The sequence below is a fragment of the Cetorhinus maximus genome, chromosome 36 (assembly GCF_964194155.1).
Source record: "Cetorhinus maximus chromosome 36, sCetMax3.hap1.1, whole genome shotgun sequence".
Taxonomy (NCBI): Eukaryota; Metazoa; Chordata; class Chondrichthyes; order Lamniformes; family Cetorhinidae; genus Cetorhinus; species Cetorhinus maximus.
This window is the reverse complement of record NC_135914.1, coordinates 3,738,805-3,762,036: the sequence shown is the minus strand read 5'-3', so window position 1 is coordinate 3,762,036 and position 23,232 is coordinate 3,738,805. Positions and strand designations below refer to the sequence as shown.

Genomic DNA, 23,232 nt, shown 5'->3' with positions numbered 1-23,232 from the left:
GTAACCTCCTCCAGCCCCTACACCCCCTCCCTATCTCTGTAACCCCCTCCAGCCCCTACACCCCTCCCTATCTCTGTAACCTCCTCCAGCCCCTACACCCCCTCCCTATCCCTGTAACCCCCTCCAGCCCCTACACCCCTCCCTATCTCTGTAACCTCCTCCAGCCCCTACACCCCTCCCTATCTCTGTAACCTCCTCCAGCCCCTACACCCCCTTCCTATCCCTGTAACCCCCTCCAGCCCCTACACCCCCTTCCTATCTCTGTAACCTCCTCCAGCCCCTACACCCCTTTCCTATCCCTGTAACCCCCTCCAGCCCCTACACCCCCTTCCTATCCCTGTAACCCCCTCCAGCCCCTACACCCCTCCCTATCTCTGTAACCTCCGCCAGCCCCTACACCCCTCCCTATCTCTGTAACCTCCTCCAGCCCCTACACCCCTCCCTATCCCTGTAACCCCCTCCAGCCCCTACACCCCTCCCTATCTCTGTAACCTCCTCCAGCCCCTACACCCCTCCCTATCTCTGTAACCTCCGCCAGCCCCTACACCCCTCCCTATCTCTGTAACCTCCTCCAGCCCCTACACCCCTCCCTAGCTCTGTAACCTCCTCCAGCCCCTACACCCTCCTTCTCTCTGTAACCTCCTCCAGCCCCTACACCCCTCCCTATGTCTGTAACCCCCTCCAGCTCCTACACCCCTCTCTCTCTCTGTAACCCCCTGCAGCCCCTACACCCCTCCCTATCTCTGTAACCTCCTCCAGCCCCTACACCCCTCCCTATCTCTGTAACCTCCTCCAGCCTCTACACCCCCTCCCTATCTCTGTAACCTCCTCCAGCCCCTACACCCCCTCCCTATCTCTGTAACCTCCTCCAGCCCCTACACCCCTCCCTAGCTCTGTAACCTCCTCCAGCCCCTACACCCTCCTTCTCTCTGTAACCTCCTCCAGCCCCTACACCCCTCCCTATGTCTGTAACCTCCTCCAGCTCCTACACCCCTCCCTATCTCTGTAACCCCCTCCAGACACTACACCCCACCCTATCTCTGTAACCTCCTCCAGCTCCTACACCCCTCCCTATCTCTGTAACCCCCTCCAGACACTACACCCCTCCCTATCTCTGTAACCTCCTTCAGCCCCTACACCCCTCCCTATCACTGTAACCTCCTCCAGCCCCTACACCCCTCCCTATCTCTGTAACCTCCTCCAGCCCCTACACCCCTCCCTATCTCTGTAACCTCCTCCAGCCCCTACACCCCTCCCTATCTCTGTAACCTCCTCCAGCCTCTACAACCCTCCGAGATCTCTGTGCTCCTCCAAATCCGGCCTCTTGAGCATCCCCCGATTCCCATCGCTCCACCATTGGCGGCCGTGCCTTCAGCTGCCTGGGGGGCCCTGAGCTCTGGAATTCCTTCCCTAAACCTCTCTGCCCCTCTCTCTCTCTCTCTCTCCCCCTTTAAGACGCTCCTTAAAACCGACCTCTTTGACCGAGCCATTGGCCGCCCGTCCTTAATATCTCCTCACGCGGGTCGGGGTGAAACAGAAACCAGACATGAGCCTTGGAACATGTTGTGTGTGTGGAGGGTGATATGTCTGTTGGGACAGTTTGTTCGAGTTTACAGTGTGCTGAGATGGGGGTGGGGGTTGAGGGGTGAATCCCCTCCACACGGTGAGACCTCGATGATCTGTTGGTGCCTTTAAAAGTGATATTGATTTATGGATGGGAGTCTCAAATAAAGAGGGGTGGATGAGAGATAGGTATTGAAATGTAGTCCCAAGCCTTTAGGCCAACTCTGTAACGCACCGAGATCTACTTCAAGGTAGATGAAGTAGATCTTTATTTTAGTGGGGAGGGTATACTCTAGTGGTTCATCCTCGTTCTTTAAGGCACTCACTCTGGCTAGAGGTTATTGTCCGACCCATAGCTCACCCAATTCCATACAAATTACAACCATTCGGCCCCTCTGCTCCATGCTGGTGTTTCTGCTCCACACGAGCCTCCTCCCACCCCCCTCTTCATCTCCCCCCATCAACATATCCTTCTATTCCTTTCTCCCTCGTGTGTTTATCCAGCTTCCCCCCTCCCCCACTTCAATCCATCTCCGCGATTCACCTCGACCACTCCCCGTGGGAGCGAATCCCACATTCTCCCCACTCTCTGGGTAAAGGAGTTTCTCCTGAATTCCCCATCGGATTTATTAGTGGGTGCCTTGACCACTAGTTTTGGGATCAGGATAGGCCGACTCACCACAATGGAAGCTGGGATCCTCCTGTTCCGTGTGACTGAGCACCACAGCTGGGTTGTGCATTTATAGGCTAGGGAGCCAGTAAGAGTAGCCCTTATATGGTGTTGACCTGGTCTTTGCACTGTCCCTTATCCCTTTCTGATCTCAAGACAGTGACCACAGCCTTTGAACTTTCCTTCCTAGCCTTATCTAAGATGGTTCAAATCCTTCAATGTATCTGTAACCAATAAAACTAATCATTATGGATTCCCATGTCCACCTCTATAATGGGAATCACCCATGTCAACATGTCACGCTGTAATTAGACATTCACAGCACTCGGGGGCACTGTAGTTCCAGAGAGCTTTCCATAATCAGGTGCACCAAGTTTGAGGTACAGAGTAAAAGTCTCTCAACACTGTCCCCATCAAACACTCCCAGGACAGGTACAGCACGGGGTTAGACACAGAGTAAAGCTCCCTCTACACTGTCCCCATCAAACACTCCCAGGACAGATACAGCACGGGGATAGATACAGAGTAAAGTTACGTCTACACAGTCCCCATCAAACACTCCCAGAGCAGGTACAGCACGGGGTTAGATACAGAGTAAAGTTACATCTACACAGTCCCCATCAAACACTCCCAGGGCAAGTACAGCACAGGGTTAGATACAGAGTAAAGTTACATTTACACTGTCCCCTTCAAACACTCCCAGGACAGGTACAGCACGGGGTTAAATACAGAGTAAAGCTCCAACCACACTCTTAAACTATATGCCTTATCCCTTGCCTTCGAAAAGTGCCTTTAGCCTATCCATGCGAAAATGTATGGAGCTGCCTCCTCTGGTCATTGAGAAAATATTAAAATGGTGCTTTGGACTGTCAATGTTATCTTGAAGAGTGCTCCAGAACCAGTTGATTTCTGGTCAACTTGATTTCCAACATCTTTGGTGATTCCACCTTGGGTGTTTTGATGGGAATGAGCATGGTTCCTCACGGCGAGAATCCTCTCCAGGGCCTTTGAAAAATCTTGTTTTTAGGGACCAACCACTGCAGGATCAGGAAACAATGAAACAAGACCAAACCCTTCTGACTTCAATCCTGAATAGATAATCCCAAAGGTATTTGGACATCTTGACAGGGAACTCTTGCTGCATTATGGTTGACCTCGTAGTGAAGTCATATGAATTGCTGGACAATCTCATGGAAAAATCGCAAAATTCCATCATGGAATTTCAAAATCTCATGGAAAAAAAAATCTCAAAATCTTATGAAAAAATCTCAAAAATCTCATGAAGGAATCAAAATCTTACAAAGGAATCAAAATCTCACAAAGGAATCTCAAAATCTCATGAAGGAATCAAAATCTTATGAAGGAATATCAAAATCTCATGAAGGAATCTCAACAATCTCATGAAGGAATCTCAAAATTTCTTGGAGGGATCTCAAAATCTTATGAAGGAATCAAAATCTTATGAAGGAATCAAAATCTTATGAAGGAATCAAAATCTCATGAAGGAATCAAAATCTTATGAAGGAATCAAAATCTCACAAAGGAATCTTAAAATCTCATGAAGGAATCAAAATCTTATGAAGGAATCTCAAAATCTCATGAAGGAATTTCAAATTCTCATGAAGGGATCTCAAAATTTCTTGGAGGAATCTCAAAATCTTATGAAGGAATCTCAAAACCTCATGAAGGAATCAAAATCTCATGAAGGAATCAAAATCTTATGAAGGAATCAAAATCTCACAAAGGAATCTCAAAATCTCATGAAGGAATCAAAATCTTATGAAGGAATCTCAAAACCTCATGAAGGAATCTCAAACTCATGAAGGAATCTAAAAATTTCTTGGAGGAATCTCAAAATCTTATGGAGAAATCTCAAAAATCTCATGCAGCATTCTCAATCTCATGAAGAAATCTCAAAATCTCATGAGGGAATCTCACGAAGAGATCTCAAAATCTCATGAAAGAATCAAAATCTTATGAGGGAACCTCAAAATCTCATGAACAGATCTCAAAATCTAATGAAGGGATCTCAAAATCTCATGAAGGAATCAAAATCCTAAGAAGGAATCTCAAAATCTTATGAAGGAATCTCATGAAGGAATCAAAATTTTACGAAAGAATCTCAAAATCTCATGAAGGAATCAAAACCTTACGAAGAAATCTCAAAATCTTATGAAGGGATCTCAAAATCTTATGAAGGGATCTCAAAATGAGATGGTGGAATCTCATTATCTTCACAATAAACTTGACAATAATGTTCTTAAATCTTCCAGAGCCTTAAAAAATATCAGCATGATTCTCCCTTGCCTCAGCTGCTGACCTCTATCATTTACCTGAAACTGTTTTGTGAAAATTATCTGTATGTTTTAATGTTCAAAGCAATGTTTCCAAATTCCTGCCACCACAATAAAGAGTATCAATTGATTCTGCTCACCATCTATGACCTGAGGTTTGATTTTCATGGGCTCAAGGCAGTTGCAAGCTTTTAATTTATTCCCATCATGGATGTTGTAAGGAACTTAACCTTCCTCATCGGGAATGCATGGGACTCAGGGTCGCAGGTCGCCAGGTCGTTGGCCACCTGGAGACAGGGGTCACCAGGTCGTTGTCAGCCTGGGGTCACAGGGGGATGCCAGACAGGGGGGCCACTGGTTGCTGGGACGTTGTTGGTCCGGGGTCACAGGTTGCCAGTCACGGGTCACCGGGGTGTTGTCCTGGGGGGGTCACAGGTTGCCAGGATGCAAAAGTTTGGCTGGGGTCACAGGTCACTGGGTTGTTGTTGTCCTGGGGTGGGGTGGGGTGGGGTGGGGTTGGGGTGGGGCGGGGCTGGGTGGGGCAGGGTGGGGTGGGGTGGGGTTGGGGTGGGGTGGGGCTGGGTGGGGCAGGGTGGGGTGGGGTGGGTTGGGGAGGGGCGGGGGTGGGGTGGGGTGGGGCGGAGTTGGGGTGGGGCGGGGGTGGGGTGGGGCGGGGTGGGGTGAGGCGGGGTGGGGTGGGGCGGGGCAGGGTGGGGTGGGGCGGGGCGGGGTGGGGTGAGGCGGGGTGGGGTGAGGCGGGGTGGGGTGGGGCGGGGTGGGGTGAGGCGGGGTGGGTTGGGGCTGGGTGGGATGGGTTGGGGCGGGGTGGGATGGGTTGGGGCGGGGCAGGGTGGGGTGGGGTGGGGCGGGGTGGGGCAGGGTGGGGTGGGGCAGGTGGGGCGGGTGTGGGGCGGGGTGGGGTGAGGCGGGGTGGGGTGAGGCGGGGTGGGTTGGGGCGGGGCGGGGTGGGGTGGGGTGGGGTGGGGTGGGTGGGGTGGGGCGGGGTGGGTGGGGTGGGGCGGGGTGGGGTGGGGTGGGGCGGGGTGGGGTGGGGTGAGGCGGGGTGGGTTGGGGCGGGGCGGGGTTGGGGTGGGGCGGGGGTGGGGTGGGGTGGGGTGGGGTGAGGCGGGGTGGGGTGGGGCTGGGTGGGGCTGGGTGGGGTGGGTTGGGGCGGGGTGGGGCGGGGTGGGGCGGGGCGGGGTGGGGCAGGGCGGGGCGGGGCGGGATGGGGTGAGGCGGGGTGGGTTGGGGTGGGGCGGGGTTGGGGTTGGGGTGGGGCGGGGGTGGGGTGGGGCGGGGGTGGGGTGGCTTGGGTTGGGGTGGGGTTGGGGTGGGGTGGGGTTGGGGTGGGGCGGGGGTGGGGTGGGGCGGGGGTGGGGTGGGTTGGGTTGGGGTGGTGTTGGGGTGGGGTGGGGTTGGGATGGGGCGGGGTTGGGGGTGGGGCGGGGTTGGGGTGGGGCGAGGTGGGGTGGGGTGGGGTGGGGCACTGGCGGGAGAGGGGTCACACGCTCTCCTGATCACCACTGACCCATGTGAAGCCCGTGGGTGTCGAGTGAGGAAGGGGTCGACTGGGGGTGTGAAGCTCGCACAGGTGAATAGCTGGCCGAAATTTGCCCACCAAGGACGTGCGGCCCCCTTCTTCTGCCCAACCATGGTAGCGATGAGGAGGAAAGGGGATGCATTTCACAGCCTCGTGCCATTTGGGTTATACCCTCTGTCTAAAACTCTGAGACTGAACAGGTTGGGGCTCTTTTCTCTAGAAAAGAGGAGGCTGAGGGGGTGACCTGATCGAGGTCTTTAAAATTCTGGAAGGGGTTTCGATAGGGTCGACGTAGAGAAGATGTTTCCACTTGTCGGGGGGAGGGAGACCAGAACGAGGGGGCCATCGATATCAGACAGTCACTGATAAATCCGATGGGAATTCAGGAGAAACTTCTTTACCCAGAGAGCCGGGAGAATGTGGGACTCGCTCCCACGGGGAGCGGGGAGAATGTGGGACTCGCTCCCACGGGGAGCGGGGAGAATGTGGGACTCACTCCCACGGGGAGCAGGGAGAATGTGGGACTCGCTCCCACGGGGAGTGGGGAGAATGTGGGACTCGCTCCCGCGGGGAGTGGGGAGAATGTGGGACTCGCTCCGTTGGGGAGTGGGGTGAATGTGGGACTCGCTCCCACGGGGAGCGGGGAGAACGTGGGACTCGCTCCCACGGGGAGCAGGGAGAATGTGGGACTCGCTCCCACGGGGAGTGGGGAGAATGTGGGACTCGCTCCCATGGGGAGCGGGGAGAATGTGGGACTCGCTCCGATGGGGAGTGGGGTGAATGTGGGACTCGCTCCCACGGGGAGTGGTCGAGGTGAATCGCGGAGATGGATTGAAGGGGTGGGGGAAGCTGGATAAACACACGAGGGAGAAAGGAATAGAGGGATATGGTGATGGTGGGAGATGAAGAGGGGGGTGGGAGGAGGCTCGTGTGGGGCAGAAACACCAGCACGGAGCAGAGGGGCCGAATGGCCTGTTCCTGTGCTGAGAATTCTGAATAATTTTATGTAAAATGTCTTCAACAGAATATCCCCATGCTTCTACATCACATCGACCTCCTTTATTCATTGACACACTGTGGGCATCGCTGGCTGGGCCCAGCATTTATTGCCCATCCCTAATTGCCCCCTTGAGAAGGTAGTGGGTGAGCTGCCTTCTTGAGCCGCTGCAGTCCCTGTGGTGTAGGTACACCCACTGTGCTGTTAGGGAAGGAGTTCCAGGATTTGGACCCAGCGACAGTGAAGGAACGGCCGATATATTTCCAAGTTGCGATGGTGAGTGGCTTGGAGGGGAACTTCCAGGTGGTGGTGTTCCCCATGTGTCTGCTGCCCTTGTCCTTCTAGAGGTCACGGGTTTGGAAGGTGCTGTCAAAGGAAAAAATAAAAGCAAAATACTGCAGATGCTGGAAATCTGAAACAAAAACAGAAAATGCTGGAAAAACTCAGCAGGTCTGACAGCGTCTGTGGAGAGAGAAACAGGGTTAATGTTTCAAGTCTTGTCTGACTCTTCTTCAGCTCTGGAGAGAAGTAAGGAAGGAGGCTTGGTGAGCTGCTGCAGTGCATCCATGGAAACAGCCGCTCAACGCTTCTTCCAGTACTGGCTCTGGGATCCTTCATATCCACCCGAGAGGGGAGATGGGGGCCTCAATTTCACGTCTCACCTGAAAGATGGCACCTCCGGCAGTGCAACACTCCATCAGTACTGACCCTCCGACAGTGCGGCACTCCCTCAGTACTGACCCTCCGACAGTGCGGCGCTCCCTCAGTACTGACCCTCCGACAGTGCAGCACTCCCTCAGTACTGACCCTCCGACAGTGCGGCGCTCCCTCAGTACTGACCCTCCGACAGTGCAGCACTCCCTCAGTACTGACCCTCCAACAGTGCAGCACTCCCTCAGTACTGACCCTCCGACAGTGCGGCACTCCCTCAGTACTGACCCTCCGACAGTGCAGCACTCCCTCAGTACTGACCCTCCGACAGTGCAACACTCCCTCAGTGCTGACCCTCCGACAGTGCGGCACTCCCTCAGTACTGACCCTCCGGCAGTGCAACACTCCCTCAGTACTGACCCTCCAACAGTGCAGCACTCCCTCAGTACTGACCCTTCGACAGTGCGGCGCTCCCTCAGCACTGACCCTCCGACAGTGCGGCTCTCCCTCAGTACTGACCCTCCGACAGTGGCAGGGGCTGGAGGGCTGCTAATGTTGTCCCATTATTAAAAAAGGGAGGAAGGGATAGACCAGGAAATTACAGGCCAGTCAGTCTAACCTCAGTGGTGGGGAAGTTACTAGAAAGAATTCTGAGGGACAAAATATTTCTGCACTTGGAGAGACAGGGATTAATCAGGGATAGTGAGAATGGATTTGTTAAGGGAAGGTCGTGTTTGACAAATTTGATTGAGTTTTTTGAAGAGGGAACCAGGAGTGTTGATGAGGGTGATGCATGTGATGTGGTCTACATGGACTTTAGCAAGGCTCTTGATAAGGTCCCTCATGGCAGACTGGTCAAGAAAGTAAAAGCCCATGGGATCCAAGGCAAAGTGGCACATTGGATCCAAAATTGGCTGAGAGGCAGGAAGCAGAGGGTGATGGTAGAGGGATGTTTCTGTGACTGGAAGTCTGTTTCCAGTGAGGTTCCACAGGGCTCAGTGCTGGGGCCCTTGCTGTCTGTGGTGTACAAAAATGATTTGCACTTAAATGTAGGGGGCATGAGCAAGGGTGACACGAAAATTGGTAGGGTGGTAAATAGTGAGGAGGTTGGCCATAAACTGCAGGAGAATATCAATGGATTAGTCAAGGTGGGCAGAGCAGTGGCAAATGGAATTCAACCCGGAAAAGTGTGAGGTAATGCACTTGGGGAGGGCTAACAAGGCAAGGGATTACACTACGAATGGTAGGACCCTGGAAAGTACTGAAGATCAGAGGGACCTTGGTGTATATATCCACAGATCCCTTAAGGTAGCAGGACAGGTAGGTAAGGTGGTTAAGAAGGCATATGGGATACTTGCCTTTATTAGCCAAGGCATAGAATACAAGAGCAGGGAGGTTATGCTGGAACTGTATAAAACACTGGTTAGGCCACAACTGGAGTACTGCGTGCAGTTCTGACCACCACATTATAGGAAGGATGTGATTGGACTGGAGAGGGTGCAGAGGAGATTCACCAGCATGTTGCCTGGGCTGGAGGGTCTGAGCTATGATGAAAGATTGGATAGGCTGGGGTTGTTTTCCTTGGAGCAGTGAAGGTTGAGAGGGGACCTGACAGAGGTGTACAAGATTATGAGGGGCACAGACAGGGTGGATAGGAAGGCACTTTTCCCATTAGTAGAGGGGTCAATATCAGGGGGCATAGGTTTAAGGTAAGAGGTAGAAGGCTAAGAGGGGAGTTGAGGAGAATTTTTTTTCACCCAGAGGGTGGTGGGAGTCTGGAACTCACTGCCTGAAAGGGTGGTTGAGTCAGAAACTCTCGTAATGTTTAAGAAGTGTTTAGATATTCACTTGCGTTGCCATAGCCTCCAGGGCTATGGGCCAAGCGCTGGAAAATGGGATTAGTGTCGTCAGGTCTTTATTGACCGGCACGGACAGGATGGGCTGAATGGCCTCCTTCTGTGCTGTAAACATCTATGAGTCTATGAGTGTGGCACTCCCTCAGTACTGACCCTCCGACAGTGCGGCGCTCCCTCGGTACTGACCCTCCGACAGTGCGGCACTCCCTCAGTACTGACCCTCCGACAGTGCGGCACTCCCTCAGCACTGACCCTCCGACGGTGCAGCGCTCCCTCAGTACTGACCCTCTCACAGTGCGGCGCTCCCTCAGTACTGACCCTCCCACAGTGCGGCACTCCCTCAGCACTGACCCTCCCACAGTGCAGCGCTCCCTCAGCACTGACCCTCCGACAGTGCGGCGCTCCCTCAGCACTGACCCTCCGACAGTGCGGCGCTCCCTCAGCACTGACCCTCCGACAGTGCGGCACTCCCTCAGTACTGACCCTCCCACAGTGCGGCGCTCCCTCAGCACTGACCCTCCGACAGTGCGGCGCTCCCTCAGTACTGACCCTCCCACAGTGCGGCGCTCCCTCAGCACTGACCCTCCCACAGTGCGGCGCTCCCTCAGCACCGACCCTCCCACAGTGCTGCGCTCCCTCAGTACTGACCCTCCGACAGTGCGGCGCTCCCTCAGCACTGACCCTCCCACAGTGCAGCGCTCCCTCAGTACTGGTACGAGAAGGGAAAACCAGTGGAGATTGGAAATGAGTGGGACTGGTCTGAACTGGGGTGCCATGTTAAGTGTACAAGACCTGTTTGGACCAGTGCCGGTCATTTCCCAGGTGTCAGCCTGGATTATGGACTGGGGCCGCTGGAGTGGGGACTCGTGCCCACAGGCTGCTGACTGAGAGGGCGAGTGTGCTACGCACTGAGCTTTATACCTGTACTATACAGGGCAACAAGAGCTTTCATACTGAGTTTTCATATTAACTCCAACATGATGCAGTGTCTCTCACATCCACCAGAGATCCTTAAAACAGTTTGATCGTGCGTCCAGCTCAGCTAAACACTGACACCTGGTGACAGGAAACATTTACCGTCCAAAGATTTGGTTAAATTGCAAAAATCCATGCAGATGAAATCTGTGTATCGAGATATTTCCCTATCCATTGATCTCAACTTAAAAGAGGTTCCAATTGGATCTTTGCTCTCACTTGTTTTATTTATTTCATGGGATGTGACCTTTGCTGGCTGGGCCCAGCATTTATTGCCCATCCCTAATTGCCCCATTGAGAAGGTGGTGGGTGAGCCGCCTTCTTGAGCCGCTGCAGTCCCTGTGGTGTAGGTACACCCACCGTGCTGTTAGGGAGGGAGTTCCAGGATTTGGACCCAGCGACAGTGAAGGAACGGCCGATATATTTCCAAGTCAGGATGGTGAGTGGCTCGGAGGGGAACTTGCAGGTGGTGGGTGTTCCCCATGTGTCTACTGCCCCTTGTCCTTCTAGATGGTAGAGGTCGTGGGTTTGGAAGGTGCTGTCGAAGGAGCCTTGGTGAGTTCCTGCAGTGCATCTTGTAGATGGTACACACACTGCTGCTACTGTGCGTCAGTGGTGGAGGGAGTGAATGTTTGTGGATGGGGTGCCGATCAAGCGGGGCTGCTTTGTCCTGGATGGTGTCGAGCTTCTCGAGTGTTGTGGGAGCCGCACTCATCGAGGCAAGTGGGGAGTATTCCATCACACTCCTGACTTGTGCCTTGTAGATGGTGGACAGGCTTTGGGGAGTCAGTCGGTGAGTTACTCTCCGCAGTGGGCAGTCAGGAGGTGAGTTACTCTCCAGCCTCTGACCTACTCTTGTAACCACAGTGTTTATATGGCTGGTCCAGTTCAGTTTCGGGTCAATGGCAATCCCCATGCTGGAGGGTCAGTACTGAGGGAGTGCCGCACTGTCGGAGGGTCAGTACGGAGGGAGCGCCGCACTGTCAGAGGGTCAGTTCTGAGGGAGTACCGCACTGTCGGAGGGTCAGTCCTGAGGGAGTGCCGCACTGTCGGAGGGTCAGTACGGAGGGAGCGCCGCACTGTCAGAGGGTCAGTTCTGAGGGAGTGCCGCACTGTCGGAGGGTCAGTCCTGAGGGAGTGCCGCACTGTCGGAGGGTCAGTACTGAGGGGGTGCCGCACTGTCGGAGGGTCAGTACTGAGGGAGTGCCGCACTGTCGGAGGGTCAGTCCTGAGGGAGTGCCGCACTGTCGGAGGGTCAGTACTGAGGGGGTGCCGCACTGTCGGAGGGTCAGTACTGAGGGAGTGCCGCACTGTCGGAGGGTCAGTACTGAGGGAGTGCCGCACTGTCGGAGGGTCAGTACTGAGGGAACGCCGCACTGTCGGAGGGTCAGTACTGAGGGGGTGCCACACAATCATGGGGGTTTGACCTGCTCCAGGACTTAAGAACATGAGAATTAGGACCAGGATTAGGCCATTCAGCCCCTCGAGCCTGCCCTGCCATTCAATAAGATCATGGCTGATCCAATTGTGGTCTCAACTCCACTTTCCTGTCTTTCCCCCATTACCTTCGACTCCCTCGTCAATCAGAAATCTGTCTAACTCGGGCCTCGAATATATTCAGTGACCCGGCCTCCATCGCTCTCTGGGGGGGAGAGAATTCCACAGACTGACCACCCTCTGAGAGAAGAAATTCCTCCTCATCTCCGTCTTCAGTGGGAGACCCCTTATTCTCAAACTGTGCCCCCCTCATTCTAGATTCCCCCACGAGGGGAGGGGAAACACCCTCTCAGCATCCACCCTGTCAAGCCCCCCCTCAGAATCTGAGATGTCTCAATAAGATCCCCTCTCATTCTTCTAAACTCCAATGGGAACAGGCCCAACCTGCTCAACCTCTCTTCATAAGACAAACCCCCTTCATCCCAGGAATCAGCCCAGTGAACCTTCTCCGAACTGCTTCCAATGCGAGTGTATCCCTGCTTAAGTAAGGAGGCCAAAACTGTACACGGTGCTCCAGGTGCAGTCTCACCAATACACATTATACATTCTTGACTCCCCCCTTCCCCCTCTTGGCCCCCAAACACCTATCCCTCCACCTGGCTCCCCCACCTCTCCCACCCCCTCTCCCCCCACACTCTCTCCAACCCTCTGCTCCCGCACCCCACGCGCTGCTTCCAATGGTAACCTTGGGTTTACCAGACTAATACCGGGAATGGGTGGGTTGTCTTATGAGGAAAGGTTGGACAGACTAGGTTTGTATCCACTGGAGTTTAGAAGAGTAAGAGGCAACTTGATTGAAACCTATAAGATCCTGAGGGGTCTTGACAGGGTGGGATGTGGAGAGGATGTTTCCTCTTGTGGGAGAAGCTAGAACTAGGGGGGGTCACTGTTTAAAAAAGAAAGGGTCACCCATTTCAGACAGTGAATTTTTGTCTCCAGAGTCGAGAGTCTTTGGAAATCTCTTCCTCAAAAGGCGATGGAAGCAGAGTCTTGGAATATTTTTAAGGCAAAGCTAGATAGGTTCTTGATTAACAAGGGGATGAAAGGTTATCGGGGGGTAGGGTGGAATGTGGGGCTGAGGTTACAATCAGATCAGCCATGATCTTATTGAATAGCAGAACAGGCTCGAGGGGCCGAGTGGCCTCCTCCTCCTGATTCGTATGAGGGCAGATGAGAGGGCAGGTGGTTAAACATCTCCTCCGACAGTGCGGCGCTCCCTCAGTACTGACCCTCCGACAGTGCGGCGCTCCCTCAGTACTGACCCTCCGACAGTGCAGCTCTCCCTCAGTACTGACCCTCCGACAGTGCGGCGCTCCCTCAGTACTGACCCTCCGACAGTGCGGTGCTCCCTCAGTACTGACCCTCCGACAGTGCGGTGCTCCCTCAGTACTGACCCTCCGACAGTGCGGCACTCCCTCAGTACTGACCTTGCGACAGTGCGGCACTCCCTCAGTACTGACCCTCCGACAGTGCGGCATTCCCTCAGTACTGACCCTCCGACAGTGCGGCACTCCCTCAGTACTGACCCTCCGACAGTGCGGCACTCCCTCAGTACTGATCCTCCGACAGTGCGGCACTCCCTCAGCACTGACCCTCCGACAGTGCGGCACTCCTTCAGCACTGACCCTCCGACAGTGCGGCACTCCCTCAGCACTGACCCTCCGACAGTGCGGCACTCCCTCAGCACTGACCCTCCGACAGTGCGGCTCTCCCTCAGTACTGACCCTCCGACAGTGCGGCACTCCCTCAGTACTGACCCTCCGACAGTGCGGCACTCCCTCAGTACTGATCCTCCGACAGTGCGGCACTCCCTCAGTACTGACCCTCCGACAGTGCGGCACTCCTTCAGCACTGACCCTCCGACAGTGCGGCACTCCCTCAGCACTGACCCTCCGACAGTGCGGCACTCCCTCAGCACTGACCCTCCGACAGTGCGGCTCTCCCTCAGTACTGACCCTCGGACAGTGCGGCACTCCCTCAGTACTGACCCTCCGACAGTGCGGCACTCCCTCAGTACTGATCCTCCGACAGTGTGGCGCTCCCTCAGTACTGACCCTCCGACAGTGCGGCGCTCCCTCAGTACTGACCCTCCGACAGTGCGGCACTCCCTCAGTACTGACCCTCCGACAGTGCGGCACTCCCTCAGTACTGACCCTCCGACATTGCGGCACTCCCTCAGTACTGACCCTCCGACATTGCGGCACTCCCTCAGTACTGACCCTCCAACAGTGCGGCGCTCCCTCAGTACTGACCCTCCGACAGTGCGGCACTCCCTCAGCACTGACCCTCCGACAGTGCGGCGCTCCCTCAGCACTGACCCTCCGACAGTGCAGCACTCCCTCAGTAATCCTCAGGACCGGCACTGGAAGTGGCGGCTTGGATGATGGGGCTCGAGTCTCTGGAGTGGGTCTCAAACTCACGACCTTCTGACTGAGACAGGGGAGTGAGAGCGACCCACTGAGTCCTGGCTCACACAGCCCCACCTGTCTCTTCAGCTGCTATCGGGGACGGGTATAGGCATTTTGTGGAGTGTCACAACAACCTTAATTGAGGCTGCCTCCTGTGAGACCAACTTCGCACAGCTCCCAACCAATGGGGGATCTCCGTTCCTGCTGGCAATTCCTGATTAATGGTGAGCAACACCACAGGAGGTCCACTAGTGGCATTTTAAAACGGTGATGGGATTCATTTGAGGCTCAGGGAAGTTATATGGGCGCTTGGAGGGGGTGCAGCGCAGACTGACCAGAACCATCCCGGGGCTGAAAGGGTTAAACTCCGAGGGCGGGTCACACACACACACACACACACACACACACACTTGGCTTGTATCCCCTCGAGGGTGGGAGATGAAGGAGTGATCGAATCGAGGGCGCTTTAAGATGATTCAAGGATTCGATCGGGTCGATAGAGAGAAACCATTTCCCTCTGGTGGGGGTGGGGGTGGGTGGGGGAGAGAGTCCGGAACAAGGGGTGGGGGCAGAACCTTAAAATGGGAGCCAGGCCGTTCGGGGGCGATGTCAGGAAGCACTTTACACACACACACACACACCCACCCACCCACACACACACACACACAGCTGGGGGGTGGGAGTGGGAATCTGGAACTCTCTCCCCCCACCGACACAAAACAAGCTGTCGGGTTTTGGGGCAGGGGGGTTAATTGGAAATGTCAAAAACAAGATGGATAGATTTCTACTGGTTGGAGGGGATTAATGGTTACGGAACCAGGGCTGGTAGATGGAGTTAAGATACCGATCAACCATGACCGAATTGAATGGGGAAACAGACTCAATGGGCTGAATGGCCTCTTCCTGTTCCTCACCTGGGGGGCCAGGGGTGGGGAAAGTGCCCTGGGCGGTTCAATGGCATCGGCAATTGTGGCAGGTCCCATTTTGCCGAGTTGGCGGGGCTGTTGAGGGAAGTGGTGCCACAGTTGGCCTCAGCACCTTGGGGTTGGGTGATGGGGGGGCGGGGGTGGGTGTGCAGGAAGGGGAGGGGTGGGGGAGAACAAAAGGGTTGGAGCAGTGGGGGAAAGTGAGAGGATGTATAAATTGGGCCAGGGTGCAGTCCGCCTTGGGAGGTCAGCTGTGAAGCCTTGTGCAGTTGAACAGCCCGCTAGCTCATCAATGTTGTGAAGGGACGGGGATACCCAGTGGCGGAGGGTGGGGTGGATACAGGACGATGTTGGGAGCCGCACTTCAGCTGGCTCTTGAGTTAGGGAAGGAAGGTGCAAGGGAAGGTCTTGCATTTATGCAGCGCCCAACACCACCTCCGGGCTTATCCAAGTGCTTCACAGGTCAATGAAGTCATTTCGAAGTGTGCTTGCTATCATCAATATAGAGTGAAATCATCAGTGGGCTACAATCATCCTTGGGATGCCCATCAAAGGCAATGTAGGGATTCACAGAGATGAACCCAGGGTTGGAAACCCAAAAAATCAAAATGGGCGCTCTCTCCAGATCATCAGGGAGAAGGTCAAGAGGATAAATAATCGAGGGGCTTTGTGAGGCCAGTGAGCTCTTCCAGGGAATCAACTTAAAGGCTCAGTGAGTATTTGAAAATAATTCTTCAGAGAGATCCATGGGAAAAGGTGTGAAGTGGGGTTAAAGGCAGAACTCTCCAACCGATTACCCCCCTACTCCGCGCATTCCCTACACTGGGCCCCAGTCTGGTCATGCCTCGATTTTAAACTTATCCTTGTTTTCAAATCCCTCCTCGTTAACCTCCCTATCTCTGTAACCTCCTCCAGCCCCTACACCCCTATCTCTGTAACCTCCTCCAGTCCCTACACCCCTCCCTATCTCTGTAACCTCCTCCAGCCCCTACACCCCTCCCTATCTCTGTAACCTCCTCCAGCCCCTACCTCTATAACCTCCTCCAGCCCCTACACCCCTCCCTATCTCTGTAACCTCCTCCAGCACCTACACCCCTCCCTATCTCTGTAACCCCCTCCAGCCCCTACACCCCCCCTATCTCTGTAACCTCCTCCAGCCCCTACACCCCTCCCTATCTCTGTAACCTCCTCCAGCCCCTACACCCCTCCCTATCTCTGTAACCTCCTCCAGCCCCTACACCCCTCCCTATCTCTGTAACCTCCTCCAGCCCCTATACCCCTATCTCTGTAACCTCCTTCAGCCCCTAAACCCTGCCTATCTCTGTAACCTCCTCCAGCCCCCGACACCCCTCCCTATCTCTGTAACCTCCTCCAGCCCCTACCCCCCTCCCTATCTCTGTAACCTCCTCCAGCCCCCGACACCCCTCCCTATCTCTGTAACCTCCTCCAGGCCCTACCCCCCTCCCTATCTCTGTAACCTCCTCCAGTCAATCATCTCTGTAACCTCCTTCAGCCCCTACACCCCTCCCTATCTCTGTAACCTCCTCCAGGCCCTCCCTATCTCTGTAACCTCCTCCAGCCCCTACACCCCTCCCTATCTCTGTAACCTCCTTCAGCCCCTACACACCTATCTCTGTAACCTCCTCCAGCCCTGCCTATCTCTATAACCTCCTCCAGCCCCTACAACCCTCCCATATCTGTAACCTCCTCCAGCCACCCCCATATCTGTAACGTCCTCCAGCCCCTACAACCCTCCCTATCTCTGTAACGTCCTCCAGCCCCTACAACCCTCCCTATCTCTGTAACCTCCTCCAGCCCCTACAGCCCTCCCTATCTCTGTAACCTCCTCCAGCCCCTACACTCCTATCTCTGTAACCTCCTCCAGCCCCTACACCCCTCCCTATCTCTGTAACCTCCTCCTGCCCCTACACCCCTATCTCTGTAACCTCCTCCAGCCCCTAAACCCTGCCTATCTCTGTAACCTCCTCCAGCCCCCTACACCCCTATCTCTGTAACCTCCTCCAGCCCCCGACACCCCTCCCTATCTCTGTAACCTCCTCCAGCCCCTACCCCCCTCCCTATCTCTGTAACCTCCTCCAGCCCCTACATACCTATCTCTGTAACCTCCTCCAGCCCCGACACCCCTCCTTATCTTTGTAACCTCCTCCAGCCCCTACAAACCTCCCTATCTCTGTAAACTCCTCCAGCATTACAACCCTCCCTATCTCTGTAACCTCCTCCAGCCCCTACAACCTTCTATATCTCTGTAACCTCCTCCAGCCCCTACAACCTTCTATATCTCTGTAACCTCCTCCAGCCCCTAAACCCCTCCCTATCTCTGTAACCTCCTCCAGCCCCTACACCCCTCCCTATCTCTGTAACCTCCTCCAGCCCCTACACCCCTCCCTATCCCTGTAACCTCCTCCAATTCTGGTCTCTTGGGCACCCCAGGATTCCCGCCGCTCCACCATTGGCTGTGGAATTACCTCCCTAAACCCCCTCTCTCATCCTTTCAGATGCTCCTTAAAACTGACCTGAATGATTGAACTTTGGGTCACCTGCCCCTCGTACCTCCTCACGTGGCTCGGGGTCAAACTTTGTCAGATCAATGCTCCTCGAGGATGGTCGACTGGGTTAAAAGTGCGACCTGAAGTTGAGCTGTTGTTTTGGAGATAGCAGGCAAGGGCTTGGGGGGGGCTGAATGGCCTCAGTCTGCGCTGCTGGAACCAGTGAAGTGCCCCTCGGGCCCACCCACAACAGGAAAAGCAAAACAAACACGGGAACAGAGCGTAAATTGATCTCAGTTTTATTTCAATCACTTGTGCCCCTTTCGTGTGCACACAGGCGCTTAATCCTAGCAACCCGCCCTAGCAACAGCAGGGATGGAGGATACAGTTTGTGTGTGTTTGTGTGGGTGAGGTGTAATATAGATTCAAAAATTCTCAGTTCAAATGGTTTTCAGCACAATCGAGAGGGACAGGAGTCACTGGAGACATTCATCTACACCCCAGCACCGAAGGGTCAGGCGCACCCTCTCCCTAGACCCTATGGTGCATTGCATGGGGCCCTGCTTCCCCACCCCCACCCTAGTAAAAAGGTAGTGACACATCTCTAAAAAAAAAACAGGGGTTCTGCCGCGGGATTTCGGACCGAACCGCCAGGATGCCAGGGCTGGGCGGGGTGGGTGGGTGGGTGGGGGCAGTGGGGGGAAAGGTAAGTGCCCTGCGCCAGTGAACCCTGGCCCTGGTCTGAATCAGTGCCCGCTTGTAAAGAGATGATGAGAGAGGGAGAGGGGGAGAATGAGAGGGAGAGAGAGAGAATGAGAGGGAGAGAGAGAGAATGAGAGAGAGAATGAGAGAGAGAGAGAATGAGAGAGAATGGATAGAGAGAGAGTGAGAGAGAATGGATAGAGAGAATGAGAATGGATAGAAAGAGAATGAGAGAGAGAATGAGAGTGAGAGAGAATGAGAGTGAGAGAGAATGAGAGTGAGAGAGAATGAGAGTGAGAGAGAATGAGAGTGAGAGAGAGAATGAGAGAGAGAATGAGAGAGAGAATGAGAGAGAGAGAGAATGGATAGAGAGAGAATGAGAATGGAATGAGAGAATGAGACACAGACAAAGTGAGAGACAGAAAGTGAGGCGCAGACAGAAAGAGACACAGAGACAGAGAGAGAGACACACACAGACAGAGAGACACACAGACAGAGACACAGACAGAGAGAGACATAGACAGAGAGAGACACAGACAGAGAGAGACACAGACAGAGAGAGACACAGACAGAGAGAGACACAGACACACACAGAAGACAGAAACACAGACTGAAACAGAGAGAGAGAGAGAGAGAGACAGACAGAGACAGACACAGGGAGAGACAGAGACACAGGGAGAAACAGACAGAGACACAGAGGGAGAGACAGACAGAGACACAGAGGGAGAGAGACAGACAGAGCAGACGCAAATAAAATTAGTAGAGAAAAAAAACAGGGTGGGGTGGAAATAAAGAGGTGCTGAGAATTGCATATTCTATCTGTATCGAGATTAAAAACCAGCCTGCAGAGCGAGAGCAAACCTCAGCTGTCCACACGGGGTGGGGAGGGGGGAACAGAGCAGCCAGTAGCAGGAAGGGTATGTGAATAATACGCTGCCTCGTTCAGTCAACCCCCATTCATAACTCTCCCAAACAAAAAAAAAGTATTTATTACCCCCACCTCCCCCTCTCCCCCCACCCCAGCCCCCAACACAATCAGTTCCCTTCCCCCTCCCTTCCCGGTCTGAAAAGTCTAAAAAGTCTCGTCCATTAAATGAGGAAAATAAAAGATCCAAATCAAAAAAAAACAAAACAAAAAGAAAACCAAAAATATATAATATCGATCAGTTTGAGTCATGCAGAAACAGGGTTTATTCCCAAACATTCTCTGTTCTCCTCTCTAAATCTTCTGCAGCTTTTCCCCCACCACCATGGGGTTTTCCTTCCGGAGCTTTTCGGCAGCGTCTGCTTTATAATCGAAGCGGCAGTCGTGCATGTCCGAGTACCGATGGACCGAGCAGTACAGGTTCCCGCACCGACACTCGAACCCTGGGAACACAAGAATCGCGCAGCGGGTCACACACTCGCCCTCCAAGGCTCATCGGCTGCGGAGGCCCTCACCCGTGCCCCTGTCATCGCTTCCCCCCCCCCACCCCCCCACCCATCCCACCCTACCCCACAGGGGGCATCCTGGGATTTCCGCCCTATCCCAACCCCAAATCGCACCGAATCCCGTTCACCCAAACCCGTCACCCCACCCAGCCCCACACCCAGCGCGCTGACCCTCACCGACTCCCAGTCAGGAAAAGCATCATTTATAAATTTCTCATCCTCTTTTTCAAATCCATCCTCTACCCCCCTCCCTATCTCTGTAACCTCCTCCAGCCCCTACACCCCTCCCTATCTCTGTAACCTCCTCCAGCCCCTACACCCCTCCCTATCTCTTTAACCTCCACCAGCCCCTACACCCCTCCCTATCTCTGTAACCTCCTCCAGCCCCTACACCACCTCCCTATCTCTGTAACCTCCTCCAGCCCCCTACACCCCATCCCTATCTCTGTAACTTCCTCCAGCCCCTACACCCCTCCCTATCTCTGTAACCACCTCCAGCCCCTACACCCCTCCCTATCTCTGTAACCTCCTCCAGCCCCTACACCCCCTCCCTATCTCTGTAACCTCCTCCAGCCACTATACCTCTCCTCATCTATGTAACCCCCTCCAGCCCCTACACCCCTCCCTATCTCTGTAACCTCCTCCTGCCTCTACACCCCTCCCTATCTCTGTAACCTCCTCCAGGCCCTACACCCCTCCCTATCTCTGTAACCTCCTCCAGCCTCTAAACCCCTCCCTATCTCTGTAACCTCCTCCAGCCCCTACACCCCTCCCTATCTCTGTAACCTCCTCCAACCCCTACACCCCTCCCTATCTCTGTAACCTCCTCCAGCCCCTAACCCAATTCCTAGCTCTGTAAACTCCTCCAGCCGTACAACCCTCCCTATGTCTGTAACCTCCTCCAGTCCCTAACTCAATCCCTATCTCTGTAACCTCCTCCAGCCCCGACACCCCTCTCTATCTCTGTAACCTCCTCAGGCCTCTACACCCCTCCCTATCTCTGTAACCTCCTCCAGCCCCGACACCCCTCCCTATCTCTGTAACCTCCATCAGCCCCGACACCCCTCCCAATCTCTGTAACCTCCTCCAGCCCGTACACCCTTCCCTATCTCTGTAAACTCCTCCAGCCCCTACACCCCTCCCTATCTCTGTAACCTCCTCCAGCCCCTATACACCTCCCTATCTCTGTAACCTCCTCCAGCCCTATACCCCTCCCGATCTCTGTAACCTCCTCAAGCCCCTACACCCCTCCCTATCACTGTAAACTGCTCCAGCACCTACACCCCTCTCTATCTATGTAAACTCCTCCTGCCCGACACCCCTCCCTATCTCTGTAACCTACTCTAGCCCTGACACCCCTCCCCATCTCTATAACCTCCTCCAGCCCCTACACCCCTCCCTATCTCTGTAAACTCCTCCAGCACCGACACCCCTCCCTACCTCTGTAACCTCCTCCAGCCCCTCCCTATCTCTGTAACCTCCTCCAGTCCCTGCACCCCTCCTTACCTCTGTAACTTCCTCCAGCACCTACACCCCCTCCCTATCTCTGTAACATCCTCCAGCCCCTACACCCCTCCCTATCTCTGTAACCTCATCCAGCACCTACACCCCTCTCTGTCTATGTAACTTCCTCCAGCCCCTACACCCCTCCCTATCTATGTAACCTCCTCCAGCCCCTACACCCCTCACTATCTCTGTAACTGCCTCCAGCCCCTACAGCTCCTCCCTATCTCTGTAACCTCCTCCAGCCGCTCCACCCCGTCACTATATATGTAACCTCCTCCAGCCCCTACACCTCTCCCTATCTCTGTAACCTCCTCCAGCCCTACACCCCTCCCTATCTCTGTAACCTCCTCCAGCCCTACACCCCTCCCTATCTCTGTAAACTCCTCCAGCAACGACACCCCTCCCTATCTCTGTAACCTCCTCCAGCCCCTACAGCCCCTCCCTATCTCTGTAACCTCCTCCAGCCACTACACCCCTATCTCTGTAACCTCCTCCAGCCCTGACGCCACTCCCTACCTTTGTAACTTCCTCCAGCCCCTACACCCCTCCCTATCTCTGTAAATTCCTCCAGCACCTACACCACTCCCTATCTCTAACCTCCTGCAACCCCTACACCCCTCCCCATCTCTGTAACCTCCTCCAGCCCCTACACCCCTCCCTATCTCTGTAAACTCCTCCAAACCCGACACCCCTACCTTTCACTGTAAACTCCTCCTGCCCGACACCCCTCCCTATCTCTGTAACCTCCTCTAGCCCTGACACCCCTCCCTATCTCAGTAACCTCCTCCAGCCCCTACACCCCTCCCTATCTCTATAACCTCCTCCAGCCCCTACACCCCTCCCTATCTCTGTAAACTCCTCCAGCCCCTACACCCCTCCCTATCTCTATAACCTCCTCCAGCCCCTACAGCCCATCCCTATCTCTGTAACCTCCTCCAGCCCCTACACCCCGTCACTATATCTGTAACCTCCTCCAGCCCTGACACCACTCCCTATCTTTGTAACTTCCTCGAGCCCCTACACCCCTCCCTATCTCTGTAAATTCCTCCAGCCCCTACACCACTCCCTATCTCTGTAACCTCCTCCAGACCCTACACCCCTCCCTATCTCTGTAACCTCCTCCAGCCCCTACAACCCTCCATATCTCTGTACCCTCCTCCAGCCACTACACCCCTCACTCTCTCTGTAACCTCCTCCAGCCCCTACACCCCTCCCTATCTCTGTAACCTCCTCCAGCCCCTACACCCCTCCCTATCTCTGTAACCTCCTCCAGCCCCTACAACCCTCCATATCTCTGTAACCTCCTCCAGCCGCTACACCCCTCCCTATCTTTGTAATCTCCTCCAGCACCTACACCCCTCCCTATCTCTATAACCTCCTCCAGCCCCTACACCCCTCCCTATCTCTGTAACCTCCTCCAGCCCCTACACCCCTTCCTATCTCTGTAACCTCCTCCAGCCCCTACAACCCTCCGAGATCTCTGCGCTCCTCCAATTCCAGCCTCTTGCCCATCCCCCGATTCCCATCGCTCCACCATTGGCAGCCGTGCCTTCAGCTGCCTGGGGGGCCCTGAGCTCTGGAATTCCCTCCCTAAACCTCTCCACCCCTCTCTCTATCCTTTAAGATTTTTCACATCCTGTCCCGTCCCACGGCCTCCAGATTTATACACAGGAAGATCCCACAAACAGCGATGAGATAAATCGTGATGC

The 23,232-nt window shown here is 54.7% G+C and overlaps 1 protein-coding gene and 1 long non-coding RNA gene across 2 annotated transcripts in view; one reads left to right on the top strand and one right to left on the bottom strand.

Annotated features, from left to right (window-relative positions):
- The first annotated feature begins 2,159 nt into the window (after positions 1-2,159).
- The window catches only part of LOC144672241 (uncharacterized), a 253,793-nt gene continuing 232,720 nt past the window's right edge, over positions 2,160-23,232 (top strand). Inside the window, exon 1 of the long non-coding RNA XR_013574085.1 lies at positions 2,160-2,626. This is a non-coding gene — a long non-coding RNA (uncharacterized LOC144672241). The remainder of the gene's footprint in view (positions 2,627-23,232) is intronic.
- LOC144672235 (AN1-type zinc finger protein 6-like) overlaps positions 19,760-23,232 on the bottom strand; it is a 151,995-nt gene continuing 148,522 nt past the window's right edge. Inside the window, exon 6 of the mRNA XM_078534074.1 lies at positions 19,760-19,954. Coding sequence (XP_078390200.1) covers positions 19,806-19,954 — 149 coding nt within the window. The 3' untranslated portion in view covers positions 19,760-19,805. The remainder of the gene's footprint in view (positions 19,955-23,232) is intronic.